Below are 21639 nucleotides of genomic sequence, written 5' to 3'. Positions count from 1 at the left end.
CTGCAAGTGCGTCAACCTGCAAAAACGTCGAAATTTTTTTCATCTCCTCCAAGCTACACTGCGCTTCTTTGATTTTTTCACTCCATAGGCACGATTTCCACGATCGACTTCGCCTCCTCCTCGTGTAGTGCGACTACCAGAATGGTGGCTGTAGCCTGTTTTAGCCTGAAGCTCCCACGACACCTTCAAATGAGGCGAACAAGTAAACCATGTAAACCACCACGCATAAAAAAATACTTCTGACCACCGTGTACCGCGCGCGTACTGAGTCTGATCTGTGTAGACATGTCATGCAGTCAGACCATGCGTGCTCTAAGCTGCTCTTCCCTGCCTGTTTCACGAATCCACTGGCCCCGGCCCCGGAGACTGGCGATCTTGTGACGCATCGCGATCGCAGCTCCGCGCGCGGATCCGAGGACTCCGCACCGTATCCGCCGGATAATTCACCCTTTCTGCGCTTCAGTTTTCCAGTCAGGTTGTCGCCTGAAAGTCGACCTCAAGGCCGGTTATTTATTTCGATCAACTTCTCGACGATCTCTTCTGTGATCTTGATTCGTCGGCCGCCACACCGTGAACGACTGCGAGAGAGATGAGCAAACTGGACGGAGCGATGCTGGTGTTTTCAGCACGAATTTCTGGATGACGCGTTTGTTGAAATTCTGCCAAGGAAACAGCGATTGCAGCGATTTCAATCCGCCAGGAGGCACTCGAGAACGATCGCCCAGGAGGTTCTGGTACTCCGTGACAATCCCCCATCGCAGCGGGGTGTTGATTTCAGCACCAGGCCTTCTCTGTGTTGCGCGAGAAGCAACAGGAGTCCTCTGACGACAAAATTTGGACGCAAAATGCTCGAGTCGACTAGGATCCTGAGCCGCTGCCTTCTTTGGAGTTGGAGCCATTTCTTCTTCAACATCACAAATTGACAACTGAATGATAGTGTTAGATAGCTGGAAGGTTTATTCCGTCCTGAGATTATTTGAATATTTTTGGTTGATGTTCGAAGCGAAACGCACATTTTAATAAGTCGGACCAAGTACATCTGAAAAGAGAGAGGGGTGGGGGGGGGGGGGGGCAAATCCTATGTGTGATCCCCAGGAAATACAATTTGAGAATCTGCTGTCCGATGATTTCTCACCTTCTCTGCCTTAACTGAGGCAACGGCTAGGTCCTTCTCCTTGACAGCCAGTTCCTTGGAGAGCTGTGCCACGCTCTCGCTGGCCTCGATCAGCTTGTCCAGACCTGTTTTCATGCGCTTGGCCAGCATGCCGATATCGTTGTGCTTCTGAGAGTAGATGGTCTTGTAGCCGTTGATGAAAGAGAGATAGGACTTTGGCGTGACGTGAGCCGTTCGACGGTATCTACAGCCAGACGGAAAACATTTGTCGACAATCACGTGTTGATATTGCTCAATGGTCACATGATCTCGGTCACGTGACTTCATGATCTCTTGGTCATGTGACTTTATAATCTCGTGATCGTGTGACGTGTTTCCAGTAACATCAAACTGGTATGGGACTGTATAAAGGTCACTGCAGCTGTCATGTACCTAGCTAAAATGAGATAATAGTTTGCATGAAAGTCAATCTGACTCAGGGTAGCGCATGTGCAGGAACACCATCACCATCACCTGGCTACGTGCAAAGTACTGTGTGACTAAGCATTAGAACTCCGAGAGCTGGGGGGGGGGGGGGGGGGGGGTGCACTGCAAACAACAACACCAATGCTTTCCCGGTCGCCATGTTCTATTGGTCACCATAGGAACAGGTCTTTGTCATAGCTGACTGAATAAATCCAGGACATGCCAGGCTATGAAGGGCTGTGTGAATCCATGCACAGTGGCGGTAATGTTACCTGTGAAAGTAGTCCACACAGGCCTCAGCCACCCGATCCTGGAAGACACCCATGGCAAACACGACTTCCTTCTTGACTTCGGGCGTGCACACGATGTCGTAGGAGGCCAGGAAATGCCTGGCCACCGCCTGCAGGGCTTCTTTGGGCCAGCGACTGAACCAGTCCATGGTACAGCCGGAAATCAACGCTGGGAACTTGAGAGCGCGGTTACGGAACTTCTCACCCACCTGAATGAGCATATAGAATGAAAGGGAGAGAGGGGGGGGGGGGGGAGAGGTGGAGATAGGGAGAGGGGAAACGAACATGGATACTACAGTGGAATTCACGTAGCACAGGATACTAGTGCTCGGATAAGACATAATTATTCTGCTCAGTACGTACAGTGTTGAGAGCATGGTTGTATAGTTCCTTGCTGAAGAAACTTAGTTATCGGTCGGGATAAGAAGTATGTCAGAATACTCAGAATACACTTTCCAGCTGCCTAATCGGGTATGACCTATCAGAATTCATTGTATTCAGAAAGGGGCACATTATCTTTTCACAGATATGCATTCACAAATTTCATAAGCATAAGAGCCCACCACTGCCTAGCACACCACTCAGGAGAATAGCATGGTGTGTGCGGGAAAACTGAAAAGAATCCCGGGCAAAGAAACACAGCAAGCAAAGGACAACTTGCATGACTCACCGGTGAGAAACAGAGGACGACGTGCAGGTTCTGGCGACAGCGGTACAGGAAATAATCGTAGAGATTCTCGAGAGTGGGCGGACGTCGGGGAAACTCCTTTTTCATGATCGAAATCAGTTCATTCAAGATCTCATCCTGCTCGTCACGGGCAAATAGGTTAGCTACCTGCAATTGAACACCAGTGGTGATATCAAATGAAGGAGAGGAGGAGAGTGAGAAGCAGAGATGGGAGAGAGAGAGAGAGAGAGAGAGAGAGAGAGAGAGAGAGAGAGAGAGAGAGAGAGAGAGAGAGAGAGAGAGAGAGAGAGAGAGAGAGAGGCAGAGACGGGGGGAGAGAGGCAGAGATGGAAGGGAAATAGAGAGAGATAAAAACACCAATACCTGGTGGTAATGGGGCTGACATAGTGGTTGGTAGCCACATGCATAACTGTATCGGCATTTAAACTTCACTGCCAGACCATCCACATCGCCTCGTACACAGAGCATCACTTGCAGGCGCGAAGCCTGCATAGAGCACGGGGGCACGTGCACCCCCCCCCCCCCTCTAAATGTCGACCTATGCCACAGCCATCCTACACATATGCGGCTGTGTACCCCCCCCCCCCGAAAGGGGGACCAGCTACGCCCCTGATTTGATAGACATACCTCTCCGGACGCCAGCACGTTGTTCAAATACTCCAGGAAAGCCTCGTCCTTGATTTCTTGATCTGTAAAGATGAACGTGATACCCTTTCCCTGATGTCCGGCAGTGCGGTACAGAACTTTGAGATCATCCTGCAGGTTACTGATGTTGTAGGACCTATCGGGCAAGCACAAACACCCGGACACAAACAGGTCTTATTAGCACCCGCTCCTACACAGTGAGTACTATTACTTCTTGGAAAAAGGAAAGATGTGAGAACAAATTTCTAAGCCTGGACATACTACATATCAATGTGTGTCAGTGTTATGCATAAACGACATGTTGGTAAACTTTGTCAGAGTTATTTATCTACTACGTGCATACCTTGTCAGTGTTATTTGGAAGATCTTGTAGTTCGCAATGAATGACGCCAGTCGCGTCAAGCTCTGCTTTCCAGAGCCACCGACACCGACCAGCAAACTGTGTCCCTTGCTGGTACGAATCACACGGGAGATCTACCATGACAAGAATGCAGACACATCCGCACATCCACACAGACACACGGGTGCACACAGACACACATCCACACAGACACATCCACACGGGTGCACATACACAAAAGCAAATAAACACAACCACATACAGACATCCACATTCTCACATCCACATAAATATACAAACATTAACACACATACACAGTTAACATCAAGCTGACGACAAAATGAGTGATTCCCACGACAATCAGCATAAACTTTACAATGCCTCCGAGTACCGTGCTACCTTATGTACTCAAAGCCATCAGAATAATTAGAAACAGACACTGCAACAGATTTAAAAGCTCGCAGAGGAATCCATGCACATGGCTCTACCAGTATCAGATGAGCTCCAGATGAGTCCACCAGTATCAGATGACCTACAAATGAGTCCCCAAAATTCAGAATCCAGGTCTGTCTACCAGAATCAGAAGCTAAGCCAACAGATGAGTCCACCAAGACCATTGGCATCACCGCCATCTAACCTTGATCAAGTGCACCATGGCGTCCTTGAAGAAGACCAAGTCCATTCCAGCGCCTCGGATCGTCTCGTTGTACTGGGTCATGAACATCGTCAAGCGTTCCTCCAGTTCATCGTACGGTGGAATCTACATGCCAGTACATGAGACGGAAACAAAGCAGAGTTTTTTGTTGGCACATGCAGTAGTGCATTGACCATGTATAATTGTCAAAGACTTGGTGAACATCTCTCTGCTCACAAAAATACCATTGTTTGAGCCACCGTAGAATTTAGAGGGATAATTCTGGTTTTGCAAATGTTCCACTACAGTTTGGTAGTGATCGAAAAATAATAGGTTGCCATGAAACACAAATGCAAATACAACTACCAAATATGTTATATGGTGAGTAGCATGTAGCATTTACGAGCAGTGGAACTCACTTAGCATATTTTGTCTGGAATTTAAATTCGTCTTTTTCGCCCAAAGAGCTTTTTGGACTAAATTAAATGCTGGGCGAATGTCGATTTTTCCAGCTTTTCAATACACTCTTATGATCCATGGACCATGGGCTAAATTTACAACCGGACGAACTCCCTTGCTTTGGAGTTGGACGAAATAATTATTGACCGATGAAATGTTCTCCCCGTACAGTACTCTGATGAGATGCACACATGCTTAGTACAGCCATTGTCCAGAGCAAGGGTGTACAGTCAACTTCGCTAATAACGACTGCGGATATAACGACAATTCGCGAATAACGACAGAACTTCCTTGCCCAGAGCAAAGTCCCATCCCAGTGTAATACATATAATGAGACTTCAGGTATAACGACACTTCGCGAATACGGACACCTTTTTGATGCCCCGCCGAGTGTCGTTATAAGAGAAGTTGACTGTAGTCATAAAACACTAAAGTAAGTCAGGATACCAAGTACCTGGGATATAGGTACACTTTTCTGCTGCCCATCGGGGGTGGGGTGGGGTGAATGGGGGGGGGGGGGGGGGGAGGGGGGAAGGGGGTGGGGGTGTTGCATCTGATCAGAGTTCTACTGTAATACATAAAATCAAGAGCACTTAACCCCCAAGAGTGTGCAACTGCTTGCACAGCCTCTAGACAGTGCTGCAACGGCAGAACTTCACATCACGTGATGCAGTTCAAAAGGTTACCCTGACAAACAGTGCAAAGTGGCCACGAGAGAGTTCAACCGAGAGCAGGGTTGTGTACAAGCCCTGCATTTGCAAATAATGTGTACTGGTTCGGCAAGTGATGTGAAGTTCTGCTGTCGCAGACCACATAGATAGAGTTGCACACTCTTGGGGGTTATGTACTCTTGAAACGCATATACCATAGCAATAGCTTACGGGCTCGTAAATCTTTGGAGCTTCCAACTCCTGGTCTTCCGGCTCTTCACCCGTGGCCTCCGGTGGGTCTTGCAAGAAATCCACGAAGTACGGCTCTTCCGGGATTAGACTAGCGATCTCATTGTCGAGATCTTCGGTGGCGACGCGTGTGATGGCCTTGTTAAACCATTCCTTATCCTGTGGGTTCGTAAAGCGGTCCGAGATGACGCGCTGGCATTCGTGTTTCCACAGCGACATGAGCAACTCCCGTTCCTTAAGGATGTCGCTGTCAATGGTGAGTATTCCCTCCCAGATGCGGGAGAGATCACGCAAGTTGAAGATGTAGTGGAACTTGGCTGGCGTTGGCAACATCTTCACCTGAAGGCACATGTATGTCCATACAAAAGAGTAAAAACAATGCCTAGCTATAATTGTCTTGACAGGCGACTTTGATATGTATGTCTGGTGTGATAAAGAGTCAGTGGTCCTTCTTTCTGACAGTATAATATCTGAAGGCCAAAATATCAAGAGAGCGTATGTGTGTGTGTGGGGGGGGGGGGGGGGAGGTTGGGTCGGACGTGTGTGTGTGTGTGTGTGTGTGTGTGTGTGTGTGTGTCCAATACATTTGCAGATTTGCGTGCTTCTCTTGCAACGGACATATACATGGTACATGGTGTGAGCATACTGTGTGTGTGTATGTGAGCATATGTGTGTTTTGGTGGCCGTGTTCATGACCAGAAGTGAACACAACCCACCTTAGTTGCCTGCCACAATTGACGTGTTGTCTGAACGAGTCGGTGTGCCAAGTCCACAACATCCGCCTTGAAGCCACGCTCCTTGCAGAAGTACCCTTCCGAGATAGAACCTGCTCAGAGCAACGCAATTGAAAGCACTTATTGTAAGTGTGATACGCTCGTAACGTTATAGCACTCATACACGCTGGAGAACATCATCCCTTGACGCCACAAATGATCGTCTTGAAAATAGCCAAATTACAAGCGCTCGTAAAACAGGGAGCTACATCCTCAATAAGCAAACACTACACACCGGCCGATAGTAGAACACCTATTCAAGCACTGAGGACCTGTCCCGCATCATTCTTTTTGGGTGGTGGCAATGACATGTCTGTTTACTAGCAGAATGCAGCTACCACATTAAAGAATGCTGTATCTGATCACTTGAATGATCACTTGAATGATCACTTTGAATGATCACATGACTGATCACTTTGAATGATCACATGACTAATTACTGTATTTTCCCGAATATATTTATGTCGACCTTTCAGCGACCTGAAAACGGAACCAAAAGAAGTGTAGTCGACTTATAGTCGGGGTTTAACTTCCATCAATCCGGGAAATTGAGGTCCTATGTATGGGGCTTTGACTTATAACCGGGGTCGACTAATCTCATAAACGGGAAAATACGGTACTTGACCCATACCTGGCAACCTTTGCAAACCTGAGATCTGGACAATGACATACCTAGGTAATAATAATGTATACACATGTGTCTGTGAGGCATGCGACGAATGCACTTTTGGGTGAGTATTCGATATCAGGACGGTCCCGACCAAATTGGGATGGTTATCAGGTATGCTGACTGATCACAGGGCAGGACGCCATATGGTCATACAATTCCCTGCAGTTCTCGCACACCAGAACACAACTCAACCTCATGCACAACTACTCTCATTCCGTACCAAAGATCTTGTCGATGGAGGCATCGGATGGCAGAGTACAGTTGATGACGGAAAACTGTCGTTTCAGACGACTGGGAATGTCGTTGCGACCTCCGCCGGGGTGAATCATGGCAGCCAGGAACTGAATGTCGACAATACTGGTGAAATCACCAGGCTTCTCCAAGCTGTAGAAGCCCTGCATCTCGATAGTCTGTCGCACAATTTCATTGGTAATCTAAACACCAGGAAGTGCAGATAAACACCAGTAACAGTTTAGTCAGACCTTGTGCACATGGATGCCTAGATTATGGAGGTCATGGGATAACATCATCATTACATCATCATCACATCATCGTGTTAGGTGCTCTGTGTAGAGCGACACCACATGACGTCATTCACATAGCATCTCTATTTGACTGTATTTGTAAAGTCTTTGAGGACCAATGAATAGAAAGTAGCCACAGAGTGACTGCTCAAGGGCGTCGGAACCGCACCGGCCGGGGCGGCCATGGCCGCCCACTTTTTCGGCCGTTTTTTTTTTTTTTTGAGCACACTACAACAAAGCGCGAGGATCTCAGCGCAAACGTGGCAAATCCTTGTCCCCGATCATGGTTTGTTGCAGAATCAAAAGTCCATGTACACTGAAATGGCACCAAATGCCTGGGAATGCTTGCAATTGGCTTCAATTTTTGAATTTTTTTCCCGAGGGAGGGTAATCGGTTTGTTCCCGTATGTCACGTGATTGTCGCCTTGGAGTGACCAATGACAGATCAAACAGTGCGGGCTGGAAAGCGCGGTCCTGCCTGCTCGAGTCAAGGTGATGGAACTAGATCCACTGCCCGTCGTCAAGTGACGACGGGCAGGAACGGATTCCATTGCCCGTCGGGCAGTAGCCACTGGACTGACTCTACTTCATGGTCTTTCATTGGTTACTAATAAAATAACTACAAAAGTCTAAAGCAGAAGAGCGACTGTTTGCAACCACAACTGTCATCATGGCGCCCCAACATTTGATCTGGAACTGGGAGAAAAGAAGCCCCTTTGTTGAAAGATATCGGCGATGTGAATGAGCTCCTCCGAAAAGTTGACGACAAGCCGGATGAGCCTCAACCAAAGCGCACAATGCTCAGCAACCTGCAGGACCCGCGCAATTCGCCGACGTTTCCGATCAAGACGTGGCAAAAATCCGTAGGAACAGAACAGCCAGAATGCCCTGCCCGACGCCCTGTCGACCATGTCAATGGCACCACGAGAAAAAAAGCACTATGGACTACTACAAAAAACTGTACCAGAATGCAGAAAACAATCACCAAACACAATGCAGGTGTGTCTGTCATGTATCTCTTTATTTGGCTTGGGTGCACATGGGAAACACGTTCCAGTCACTCATACTCGGCCAGTACCGCTGTTCATCCAGCCCTTGCCGCTATCGCGGCGCGGGCTGGATTCCGCGGTACTTCCCTCGTACTCGTGCAGGAACCTGTACTCCCCGATCGTAGCATCTTCTTGGTTTTTTGCAGAATGAAAAAGTCTTTCATTGTAGTTACCGTACACTGAAATGGCACCAAATGCCCGGAAATGCTTGCAATTGGCTTCAATTGTTGAAATTTTTCCCGGGGACGACCCGTGCACCCCCTTCTAAAAGTTCTATGGCCGCCCCACCTCCAAAGTCGGTGCGACGCGCCTGCTGCTACACTGTCCAAATCGATCAGCTTTGAGCTGTTGAGGATTCCAAATTGTAACATACTTTCACTGCTCCGTTATCAAGGTGATAGAGGCAAAACGGCAACGACATGAACTAAAAGTAATGTTACTGTTTGGAAATAATTCATCAAAGAGTTGTACAAAGAAAGAAAGTCTGAGAGGAACTAGTGTTGTAGTACATGTACATTATTTTGTGTACGTCGTGTGTATGTGGTGTTGGTGCATGCGCGTGTTGCTGTGGTGTGAAAAGCAGTCTTCATGTTGAGTTCGCCATGTCTAGTTATGTTTCCGTCGTCTTATCACAAATATATGTCTTTCAAATGTAGTTATCTTGTCGTCCATAGTCTGATTGTGGAGATGGCACGGGGCTGGGAGCAGGTTAAAAAGAAATCAGTTACAACACCAGCTGTCACCACAAGAACTCCAAACAGGAACCGTTGCAATACACTTGTGGTACTCCAACACAAGCCTATGCTATAGGTTTGGCGTATCCCAGTAGGGACCATTGAATTTGTCATTACATTCTAAGAGTTCTGTATGGGTGCCCGGTATGAATGGTTTGCGTACCTGATCTCCCCATTCATTGATGATGGGCATGTTGATATCGTCAACGAATACGGTCATCTTCTTTCCAGCCGGTGGGCCATATGTACTGCCCACCCTCTTGTCAACGTAGCTCTCAATGGTTCTCTGAATACACCAAACAGACACACAGACACACACATAATATAGACATGCACACATACACACAGACCCACGGGCACACATACACACAGACCCACGGGCACACACACACACACACAGGCATACAGGCACACATGGACACACATACACACACATGCACATACAGGCTCACATGGACACACATGTGCACATATACACGCACACATGCACACACACACACATGGACACACACAAACACTGTTTAAGTACGGGAGAAACAGTACTCATAACCTCAGACAAGAACGTACGCTAGAACAAACGAAGTATGTACTGCACACTCGTAGTAATCCATTCTCGACACATCATCAGTGGTCGCTCATCCATGTCAACCATGTACAATACCTCTGGGTCTGCTGGGCATGCCAAAGTAAAATGACACAAACTATGAGTACCATGTTTTTCGGAGTATAAGCCGAACTTTAGACACTCTTAACCCTTTACCAAATATGTCAGTCAGTGCGGCGGCTTATACTACTACGGTGGTCAAATGAATATTGATAATAATACAGGGTAGATGTCTGTATTCCGTGACACAACATCTGGGTGCGACTTGTACGTCAGTGTGGTTTATACTAGTAATACGGATAGTACGGTACATGTACTCGCACCCAGTCTTGCTCTAGCTCCGAGCTAGCTGAACAGAAATGCATGGTAAAACAGTGTTTTACCTGATGTGCACAGCTAGTGAGTTGGGGACAGGGTAAGGAACTGGAGCATCTTGTCATTTTGTGCCTGTTCACATGTACACAGCCAATTCAATCCCTACAGTCTACAGGGATGGGTGTTGTGTGTGCCTGAACACTAATCTTACCTGGAACATGTTGGGTGTGGAGGCTGAGGAGAAGTTGAAGCTCTTGCTGAGATGCTCTTCAGGGTTCGACTTTCCCATGAAGCCCTTGATGATGACTGTCTTAGCCGTACCTTGCTCACCGATCAACAGCACTCCCTACAAACATACATACCCACACGTACAAGCACACACACACACACACACACACACACACACGCACACACACGCGCACATGCATGTGCACACACACACACATACAATAAGACACAAAATGACATATGCACACAAGCATGTGGTACCCAGGGTCAGCTGGGCAGTCACAGGATACTCAACACGGAGAACAGATTAGATTACATTCAAGCACTGGCATAACTCATGAACAGGCCGCACAGTGCATCTTAGACTGGCATGTCATGTGATTTATAACGCATGGGTCATATGACAAGAACCACACACCGAAATTCAACTGTTCAAGCCACTGAAGTCACTCAATGGTCGACCGTAACGCAGCGCTATGCTTACCAAGTCTTGTTTGGATATGCACTGGATGATGTAATCCGTTCGCACATTGTCAACGTTGGGTACCAAGATAGAGGAGTACTCGGGTACTTCATCATGCGGATAGTTATACTCGGGCACTCTGTCCATCCAATGCTGCCACTCGCCTATGTGTGTTTGTGTGTGTGTGTGTGTGTGTGTGTGTGTGTGTGTGTGTGTGTGTGCGTGTGTGTGTGCGTGTGCGTGTGTGTGTGTCGATGTGTGTGGATGGCAGAGAACAGAAACACATACTAATGAACCAGCATTCCATGACCGGGGAACTGGGAGTTGGCGGGGACTGAGAACAAAAAATTATCCAAAGTCACGGGTGACTGAAATGGACTTTAACCAGCCCCCAAAGTGTTACATAAGTGCATACACAAGCACACAGGCATGCACTATCCTTAAATGGGTGCGTACGCCTGGTTCCAGCATTTCCACTACTTGGACCTTACATACCACAAGCACTGCTTGGGCGAGCAAATGGCTCGTTCAAGCGGCAAGATCGTGCTCTGCCCACCTCATCACAGTCCATTGTATCAAGTCACTTACCAGTTTCATTGTTCACAACAAACTCAAAGATGGTGTTCCCGGAACCGGGCTCAATTTTTGGCAAGTTCAGCTTCGTCTTCTCCTTCAGGAATGTCTCCATCTTGGAGCGGTCACCCAGCTCAAGCAGAGCGCCAATACTCCACATCACACCGAAGATGTAGTAGCGCTCCAGCACTGCTTTGTCGGGCATGGACATGTCTTCCTTCTCTTTCTTCGGCAAGCTGCCTTCCAACATCTTGACAGCCTACAGTGACAAAGGCGCAGGGAGCAAGGGGGTGAATTGTATAAGGCAGTGTTGTGTATAGGCAGCAAACAAAAAGTAAAGTGTCGGCGTGTACTGCCGCAGGAAAACCTAACACCACACATTCCTACTCCTACAGTAGTGTCGGGTAGCGCCGAAGAACAGAGCGCCGAAGAACAGAACGCTGAAGAACAGAGCGCCGAAGAACAGAGCGCTGAAGAACAGAGCGCCGAAGAACAGAGCGCCGAAGAACAGAGCGCTGAGGAACAGAGCGCAGAAGAACAGAGCGCTGAAGAACAGAGCGCCGAAGAACAGAGCGCCGAAGAACAGAGCGCTGAAGAACAGAGCGCTGAAGAACAGAGCGCTGAGTAACGACCAGGCTAGAATTTTATCAAGCACAGCATACCAATGTATACACGGTGACTCAACTGCCCATAGACTGTAATACATGAAAACAAGAACGGTCTAGGCTAGGAGACTGACCCCCCAGTTCTTCGGCGACCCACAGTACTGTACTGTGGTACATTTGTGTGTATGTCATGCAGCAGCAGCAACAACAAGTCAAGATATTATCAGTAAGTCCATTTCCGTGCAGATGCACTGTGCCTTACAGTAATAATAATATCTACTTGCCCCATACATCACGGCATATGCATACTGAGAAGAAAGTCACACCTGTACAACACATGCAAGCAAAAGTGCAGTACCTGGGAGATGTAATTGCACTCCAGAATTTCCATCTTGGGGAAGAGCATGGTGGAGCTGTAGTTATAGACCTCCTGGAAGCTGGCATGGAATAGTTCACGAATGACCTCCGCCTCCGACGACTGGCGCGTCATCAGCCATCCCTGGCGACCGACAAGAATAGAAGGACAACAACACCTCAGTTACTTGCACAGGTGGACACCACCTCTGTTACTTGTTGGCAAGGAAAATACTCAAAACCTAGAGCGGCAGCCATCTTTCTACGGCACGTATCTGCATAGTGAGTCAGTGTCTACGGGGTGTAGAATGGTGTGGAAACGCACAGCAACCTAGTCACAAGCTACACAAGGCAGCTATGCAAGTAAAGATCATTACGATCTAGAATTGATTTACATTCAATGCTTTGAATTTGACTTCTGTAAGGTTCGATGTAGGAAACACACTATCGTGCTGTCGTGGACATGGAAATCCGGTCGGAGGGCAAGCAGCCCAGGGCGGTGGTCATACAGGCGCGAGTATGCATACGAACAACACGTGCACTGCATGCAAAGTTATGCATGCACTGAGGGCGCACGCGTGCCATGCATCATTCGACCGGATTTCCATGTCACGACAGTATATAGAATAGAAATTGCAATTGGCCCCAGCCAGACATCCTTACATCAAGGATCGGCCTCCAGTCCAAAGCCGACGAGCTCATGAAGACCATGCCGTTTCGTGACACAGTGGCCGGCGAGGCGTTGTCGATGTTGTGCGGTTCAAACACAATCTTACACCAGGGTGCCATTGGAATACGGTCACCATTCGCCAGTGTCAATGTCTTGTTGTCGTCCAGTACACTGTTCAAGTTTTCAATCCAGATAGCATCCACCGGTCCATCCAACACCAGCCAGATATGTTCACCTGCAGAGTAAATAGATGCGTTGTATAACGATGTAAGAAAAGTCATCAACAGCACCAGCTGAACATCGACATATTAGAGAGATACTACGCTTTCCCCTCCTGCAGGGAGGCTACATTCATTACGGATGATGGTGTGCTGTCATGATGATGTGTTGTCATGGGTGATATGGTATTTTAGTTTAGTTGCAGTACCATTGCAAGCAATCTAGATATACATGTACGTGACAGATTCTAACCTTTCTTGGCTTTGTGTGTTCGCCTCCACAGCGTTGAGAAGATGCCGTCAGTCCAATCGTTGGTGGCGACGTCGAGACGTCCGAACATCTGCGGCGCCGTGATGGCCTTTGGATTCATTCTCATCTCACGATGTGGCTCTCCACAGTCGGTCATGGCCTTCATCAACATGTGAATGCACTTTGTTTTGCCTGCGCCGCTGGGACCCAGGGCCATCATGCCATGGCGTACACGCTGGGTTTCAAACAGCTAGAGATGTCAAGAATAAAGACATAAAAACCCATAAACGGGGTCACCAAACAAAATTTCATATTCTTGTCGATGGTTGTTACTGATGACCGTAGTCTTGTGACTGTTCTGTACACATGCAATGGAACTATGCGTACAGAGATAATCACGCTCTAGGAATCTCACCTGAATGAGCTTGAGAACCCACGGCGGATGGTTGACCAGACCCGCTTTCTCGACATTCTCTGCGATAGCGCCTTCCAGGTCCGGGTAGCCAGCCTTGTCCAAGACAATGCCAGGGAACAGATCGTTGATCAAGCTCAAGAACAACGGTTCATCCTCGTCCACCTATAGGCAGCACACAGTACGCAGCACACGCCATAGCGACACGCCTCAGTGGTTGCAACACACAATATACAGTCATTGCATCCATCTGATTCTGTAGGCAATAATTACGATTCTGCCTAAAGCAGCCATGGTCTGAGGATTGGCACAAGAAACTGTAAAAGCAGTGTGCATGCATGAAGTTGGAAGTACATGTACTAGCTTTTCAGGATGTTCCAAGTTCTTATTCCAGTGACTTGAATTGATAAAAGAATTCGGGTGGACACACCCATTCCCATAGCGCTGCATATCACATCCGAACCAGTTCCGTTATTTTTACAACGTTTCGGCACTTGGCCATCGTCAGGTAATAACAATGAATACCGTGGAAGCCACACAAGAGCAGTATATACGCAGAGTGTAGCGCCAAAAAAAAGATGCGAATTATGTCACCTAGTATGACTTAGGAAGCCTCAGCCCTTCTTCAAACTTGAATTGATACTTGACGGAATAGTGTGAGCTCCAGTGTGGGGAGCAAACCCTTTTCACACAAATCATCGCCGAAGTCGCAACCACTATTTCGTACTTATTCCATGGATTCTATTCATCCCTTACCAGTTTGGATAGGTTCATCCCTTACCAGTTTGGATAGGTTCTATTCAACCCTTACCAGTTTGGATAGGTTCTATTCATCCCTTACCAGTTTGGATAGGTTCATCCCTTACCAGTTTAGATAGGTTCTATTCATCCCTTACCAGTTTGGATAGGTTCTATTCATCCCTTACCAGTTTGGATAGGTTCATGTCACGCAAGACTCTCATCACTGTTGTGCTCTCGCTGTCCGTAGGGTTCTTGCGCTTCACCGTTCCCAGCGTTCGCAGCACGGACAGGATGTTGCGCAGTCCAAAGTCGTAGTGCACTTGCTTGGAGAGCTGCTCTTCGCACAGCTTGTAGAGTGTGTAGAACTTTCTCGACAGGTTGATGTTCTCCAGGAAACCAGCACTGGCAAGTTTGACACGGATGATAATCTGGGAACACATGGAAACCGAGAGCAAAGCAGTCACAGTGAATTCACTTTGACAAGAGATTTGACCTGGACCATTCTCTACATCCTGATCACTGAGGTAGTTGTGTCACTAAGAAGTAAGAGATTGTCGGCCTGGTGTTGATTAGACTCTGTAATGTGTGCAATAGGCATCTGCAACAGGTATCTGCAACAGGCATGTGCAACAGGCATGTGCAACAGGCATCTGCAACAGGCATCTGCAACAGGCATCTGCAACAGGCATCTGCAACAGGCATCTGCAGCAGGGCCGTATGGCAGCATCACCGTTATCAGGTGATCCGGCCAAAATGAGATTCTCCATTGGAAATTATTGACGAAAACCCAATTTGCTCGAATCGGGTGGGTCAACAGTTAAGAAATAATTTTATGGTCCAGCAATGGCCGGACGGGCCGCACCGGGTGCCACGGCCCGTCACACACAGCCTTTATGTCTACTGCTACAGCCAGTAAAGCATCAATGCCTCACGTCTACCTGATCTAGTCAGCAAACATCATAACATTGACCTTGTGCACGACATCATTGTGACATCATGATAACATCATGATGACATGATGATGATCTACTTGCTGCTCATTTACCTGACGATCGGGCACCATCATGGCAACGGTTCTGAAGTTGATCTTGAGGTTTTCTGGCAGCTCCTGTCGACCGGCGTAGCCAGGGTTCTGCACAATACCATCACAGAGACATGGGCGGGCAACACAGAGGCACAGGCATGAATGATGAGTTGATTATCCCAAATCACAAATGTCAGCACACCGGAACTGACCAATACTGGAAGGTCACATGTGTCCATTGCATGAATGAGACAAAATCTACACTTGTTGAGAAGAGATATCACTTTCCATAATTATTATATTGGCATATACTGCATATGCCATGACATCATCACAAAGAGTTTCTTCGTGACGATCCATGTCATAGGCATATATCTTGGAAAGAGACAATGGCATCATTCCGATGATACAGTTCAAGGCATTGTAGTGGATGCAAGAGAACACCATGTCGACAAACTCTACTGCTCCCAGCCTTTGAAGCAGCAAACCAGTGCAGCACCTACCATTGTCAAGAAGAGGCCAAACTCCGGACTCAACGACACCACGTCGCCGTCGGTAAAGATGAAGTGGGACTTCCTCTCCTTCTTGCACTGCAACACAATTGCAATCTGCTGTGCGGCCACGGACAACACCGGCAGCTCAATGCGGTTGAACTCATCAAAACAGCCCCAGCTGCCCGACTGAGCTAGACCTGTACAGGACAAGAGAAGATAAAACAGTGTTGCTAAGAGCTGTGTCGGAATGGCAAGATGATGCCAGCACACCGAGGAAAGAACATTGCTATGCCTTGCACCTTGTATTTTCCTCCTCACATCTACGGACACTCAAGCACAGGCAGGCATGCACATTATGCATACACGATTGTCCAAAACCAAACAAACATCAGGCAAATTGTGTAGTACCAACTCTACTGACTATAAGGAGCACCATATAAAGAACACAGTACAAGTTTGGCTTTGGAAATATTATTATTCATTGTTATGAAGTTAGTTCAGCCTCACTTTCTCTATGCTACGCTGACGAGTGCACAAAATACGAAACAGTTTGTCCCCAGATTGAGGAAACAGCACAGTACATGTATGCCACATACAAATAAGGTACCGTATTTCCCCGACTGTAAGTCACACTCTTATGTCCAGGTCTATGTCATATCGTTTCGATATATTCACTTCAGTAGTAATCATGCTTGATTGTAAGTCGCATCCCCTTTGTTGACTCTGAAGTTTAGTGTTAAAGGGTGCGACTTATATTCAGGGAAATACGGTACATGTGCAGTGCAAGTAATCAGCTTACCTTTGTAGATACGTCCCAGTCCTCTGAAGTCCATCTGATCGGAACAGTTGAAGACGACAACGTACTTGCCCAGTGCCTTGCCCATGTCCTTGGTCGTCTCCGTTTTACCGGTTCCAGCAGGTCCGGCCGGGGCACCACCCAGTGCCATGCCAAGCGCCTGTGCTAGGGTGATGTAGCAGCGATCAGTCAGCGGCGTGATCACCAGACGATCCGTGCAGCCCAAGAACTCGTTCTGGTACTCGAAGTTGACATCCGTAATGCTGATCAGTGTCTTGTCTGTGTCGTCGTTGAAGTAGAACCGTGTCTGCTTCAGCCACTCAAAGTCGCTCGGCGTCTTCACATGCATCTTCACCTGTGCAGTGCACGACACATATCCACAGAGCAACGCAGAGTCATTATTATTGAGTTGGCTGTATTTCTTTCACGTTGTCATGACGTGGGGTAAGAACCCCAAAAGAGAGCAAGGGTATTGAGAGTTTGAGGCAAGAAAAGAAGAACATAATTAGATACATGGCCAACGCAATGAAGACCGAAGCGGATTTATAATAATAATTATTATTATTATCAATTATTATCATGATGTATTCCTGACATGGGAGTTAGCACAGAAAATGGCACATATGTACAGTACTGTTGCTTATAAAAGCAGGTGCTTACTGTAGTAGACGGATTTTCTACCGTATCATACCGTATGCACCGTATATCGATAGACTTACCATATCGTATATAGTACGTTATTTTGTGTACGTTATGTTGGTGTATGCGCGTGTTGCTGTAGTATGAAAAGCAGTCCGTGTAATAATTATATCAATATCCAGTATCACCTTCTCTGAAGAGCCTTTGATAGGCAAAACAGCAGTCAGAAGGAAATGTTTGACCCGTGACCCCTTCATTGTTTGTGGTTATTGGTGTGAGTAATGGCTACCGAGGGTAGCAATGGTCGGCTTTAGAGCGCATGGAGGAGAGTTTTATATATTTTAAAAGAAACAGCCGAATGGTAACGTTCACAGTTTTACTAATATGAGATGTTCTGGCAGAACAATTTAGATCAACTCAGCACTTCTAGCACAGTACACTTTGATCAACACCCAAATACTATTTATCTTCCTCCATCTGTCTCGGTCTGTCTCTCTCATACATATCACAATGTAGAAATTTGGAGTGTGATTCGAGAGTTATCTCTACTTACAATGTCATCGAAGATATCACGTTGATGAACGTGGATGGTGATCAAGGTCTCGTACTTCACACGCTGGATCTTGGTCAGATTCTGCAGTGTCTTGTCAATCAGTCGGTTCAACATCTCCAAGAACGCCTGGTTCGTTGCCGCCATGATCTTCTTGTCAGCACGTGCATTCGTGAGCGCAAACTGAGCGTCTCGAGTCCAGAGAAACTGGATGCCGAGAATGCCAACCTGTAGTGAACGAAACATTCCACACAGAACATGAAACACAGGTTAGTTGATCCAGTCCTGGCTGTTCATGCATGGCGGGTGCCAATCAAAAGCCAGGATAGTATGATGTTGAGGTGATGCATTGATGCTAGCACCTCTGATCCATGTCCAGTACAACCTGTCAAGGCGACCACTTAGATAAGGCGACCACCTGCCCTAGAAGACCATTGAAACCAGGACCGAGGGATGTTATTTCCAGTCAAATGACCCTGGATAAGGAGACCACCTGGTAACAGATACCACGTTTTGAAGGTCCCATGCGCAGTCGTCTTACACAGGTTCCACTGTAATCATAAACCACACAAGTTAGCAAAGGAGAGCCTCTTGTCTACTAAACATACACACACACTAGATATTAGCAGTTACCAGAACATGGCAATAGACACCCTTAGCAAAAAACATTATGTTGTAACGGTGTTATCGTAAGGGGGAAAATACCGTGATTTGGGTTCGACCTTTAGCAAGATGCACGCTATTTTTAGTACGCTGTTGCCACGAGAATAGCTTTGATTTCGCGCGGTACAACCATTTTTGTCACCATATACGCGATACAAGGTGAAATGCGTACGGACTATGCAATATTTGGCCAAAACACGTACCGTTGGTCACAACGATAAATCAGCCCCCATAACGTTTATACGCTGCAGCTTCAACGCTATTTGGGTGATCAAGGTACGAGTACCGTAAAATATAGCGTTACCGTTATTTGCTAAGGGTGTCTAATATTTCAATTACGCACGTGTAGAGGTTTTTGGACATGACACAATATGACTATGACCTCACCATGCATGAGTACTGACCATGCATGAGTACTGTACATGCATGAGTACTGTACATGCAATGGAGGATTACCTGTGCTGGGAAGTTCTCAAGAAATTCCATCATCTCGTAGCTGGGATCGTTGATAGCATGCGAGGCCTGCCTGATCACACTGTGCACAGAGGCCTTAGAGATGTCGAGCAGCTGGCCAAGCCATATCTCCACGTTACCTTGCGCCATGACCGTCTTCTCAAGCTGTGTGCAAAAAAGGGAAGTCAAAAACCGACAAGTTCAGTTGGGAGCTACCGGTATGGCATACCATGCCAGGCTTATCAACTGGTTCATCTCATATAATATTATGTGTTGTAGTACGTTATTTTGTGTACGTCGTGTGTACGTCGTGTTTGTGCATGCGCGTGTTGCTGTGGTGTGAAAAACAGTCTTCGTCTTGAGTTCGTCATGTCTAGTTGTGTTTTCGTAGTCGTCTTGTAGTAAACAGTCTTTCTAAATGTAGTTATTGTCGTCCCATTGTACAAGTGTGGAGATGGCACGGGGCTGGGAGCAGTTGGAGAAAAGCTATCTACAACATATGCGCTAGGTAGGCCAGATGCCTTGCTGATGATGACTTATTCCAGTCATGAAATCCAGGGGAATGTTTACGAGTATTCTGCAATGCACAGGTGGTAGGTTTTCTAAGGAGAAGGTATGTATATACAGTCAACTTCGCTTTTAACCCTTTACCGGCAAGTGCATTTTGTATATGAAATCCATAACATTGAGAAGGATGCCAATACCTCACAACGAGGGCACATTTTGTATGTGCAAGTTATGTTTTCTTGGAAGTCTGGTACTACTTCTTGACCATGGAAACATTTATTTTCACCTACCACACACATACGCTACTAAATTGGCACCTATACGTCTAAACACGGAAATTGTACACAATGCAAATCGTCAGATTCCGACATTGACATGAAACTGCCAAAACAAGTCGACATCAGAGCAGAAACGAATGCCATAGCCATCACAGACTTCAGTGGCCGTGCCTCGCTCGCAATTGAGAGCAGCATCGCCCCAAAATCGCTGTCCGATGGCTCCGTAAGGTCGGCGCAAGTCGCGCAGCGCTGCCGTCACTCAGGTACGTGGAAAGTCGATGGCCTAAAATTCCGTCTCTGGAAGACTGTCGACACGGGGATCACTCTCCATGGCTTCCACACCATAAGCACCATCAGATTCTTCCAGTTACATCACGACGACATCGTCTTCAGCGGCTGGAGCTCCCGATATTTGCGTGTGAATTTACTTGGCGTGCGCTCCGCTCCGCAATTTGAAATTTGCTTGCATCGGCGGCTGGAACGAAGTATTTATCTATCTGTCGTAGGTCCCAGAGCTAAGGTCTGCTAGGTCCTCGTCGGAGAAGTCCTCTGAAGACGAAAGGAATTCACTGCGCAAGAGGAAATGCACCTGACGACGTTTTGACGGAGGCAGACGGCATTGTCGGCGCGCGTGTATTTCTGTAAATTTTCGATCGCTCAGTTCTCAATGAAATCAAATGGGACACGCATAGATCTCTTCAGCTACGGATAGGATCATACCTAAGCTGTGTGAGGGCCACGGGAAATCCCCGTGGGCTGATGCTTCCTGTCATACCAGGCATGGCTTTAGTATGCATGTCGAATTCAAGTATGGGGCTGCCGGTAAAGGGTTAACGGCACTCGCCGGGGTATCAGAAAGGTGTCCTTATTCGCGAAGTGTCGTTAAACCCAAAGTCTCATTACCGTATTTTCCCCAATAAATGTACAGTACTTATATTTGTTCAAAGGTGTTCTGACCTGTCCTACTATAGGAGACTGTACTAGTATTGGTAGTACTAGTATTAATACTAGTACTAATAATAGTATTATGACTAGTATTTTGACTAGTATTAAGCATGTCATGTAACACATCAATACAGTATGTGATGTAAGACACAGGCCAGCACAACAAGTTGTATAATTTATTTAACGTTTAGGCCCAGTTGCCAATGGTACACATGGACCGAGTTCACACATTCTTGTGATCAATGATACACATTCTTCCGAGATGTGTTTGTGTGTGTGTGTGTGTGTGTGTGTGTGTGTGTGTGTGTGTGTGTGTGTGTGTATGTGCATGCACGCATGAATAAGAAGCATTGAAGCGGTGTTCCAATCTCTCACTGCTGCTGGCACCTACCTGAATCGTCTCCGGTTCACGCGAGTTGATCGCCGTGATCCGGTCGTATTCCTTCTCGTGAAAGTCCACGGTCTTGACGTTGTCAAACACGCTCAACAAGTGAGCCTATACACACACGCACAGGTACACACGCATGTGCACACACAGATGCAAACATATACACACACACACAAACACAAACA

The 21639-nt window shown here is 47.1% G+C and overlaps 1 protein-coding gene across 1 annotated transcript in view; it reads right to left on the bottom strand.

Moving 5' to 3' along the window:
* LOC135809864 (dynein axonemal heavy chain 5-like) overlaps nucleotides 1–21639 on the bottom strand; it is a 65171-nt gene that overhangs the window by 26096 nt on the left and 17436 nt on the right. Inside the window, exons 19-42 of the mRNA XM_065323308.1 lie at nucleotides 21458–21562; nucleotides 19340–19501; nucleotides 18224–18448; nucleotides 17035–17386; nucleotides 16245–16432; nucleotides 15763–15849; nucleotides 14903–15145; nucleotides 13980–14141; nucleotides 13568–13814; nucleotides 13090–13331; nucleotides 12431–12571; nucleotides 11483–11726; nucleotides 10916–11058; nucleotides 10415–10549; nucleotides 9448–9570; nucleotides 7198–7411; nucleotides 6251–6360; nucleotides 5517–5873; nucleotides 4180–4302; nucleotides 3546–3676; nucleotides 3185–3338; nucleotides 2540–2704; nucleotides 1852–2078; nucleotides 1136–1358 (exon numbers count right to left, since the gene is read on the bottom strand). Of these exons, the coding sequence (XP_065179380.1) occupies nucleotides 1136–1358; nucleotides 1852–2078; nucleotides 2540–2704; nucleotides 3185–3338; nucleotides 3546–3676; nucleotides 4180–4302; nucleotides 5517–5873; nucleotides 6251–6360; nucleotides 7198–7411; nucleotides 9448–9570; nucleotides 10415–10549; nucleotides 10916–11058; nucleotides 11483–11726; nucleotides 12431–12571; nucleotides 13090–13331; nucleotides 13568–13814; nucleotides 13980–14141; nucleotides 14903–15145; nucleotides 15763–15849; nucleotides 16245–16432; nucleotides 17035–17386; nucleotides 18224–18448; nucleotides 19340–19501; nucleotides 21458–21562 (4503 nt within the window). The remainder of the gene's footprint in view (nucleotides 1–1135; nucleotides 1359–1851; nucleotides 2079–2539; nucleotides 2705–3184; nucleotides 3339–3545; nucleotides 3677–4179; nucleotides 4303–5516; nucleotides 5874–6250; nucleotides 6361–7197; nucleotides 7412–9447; nucleotides 9571–10414; nucleotides 10550–10915; nucleotides 11059–11482; nucleotides 11727–12430; nucleotides 12572–13089; nucleotides 13332–13567; nucleotides 13815–13979; nucleotides 14142–14902; nucleotides 15146–15762; nucleotides 15850–16244; nucleotides 16433–17034; nucleotides 17387–18223; nucleotides 18449–19339; nucleotides 19502–21457; nucleotides 21563–21639) is intronic.

The sequence above is a fragment of the Sycon ciliatum genome, chromosome 1, assembly GCF_964019385.1.
Source record: "Sycon ciliatum chromosome 1, ocSycCili1.1, whole genome shotgun sequence".
NCBI classification, from domain to species: domain Eukaryota; kingdom Metazoa; phylum Porifera; class Calcarea; order Leucosolenida; family Sycettidae; genus Sycon; species Sycon ciliatum.
This window is presented reverse-complemented; position numbering and strand designations above follow the sequence as displayed.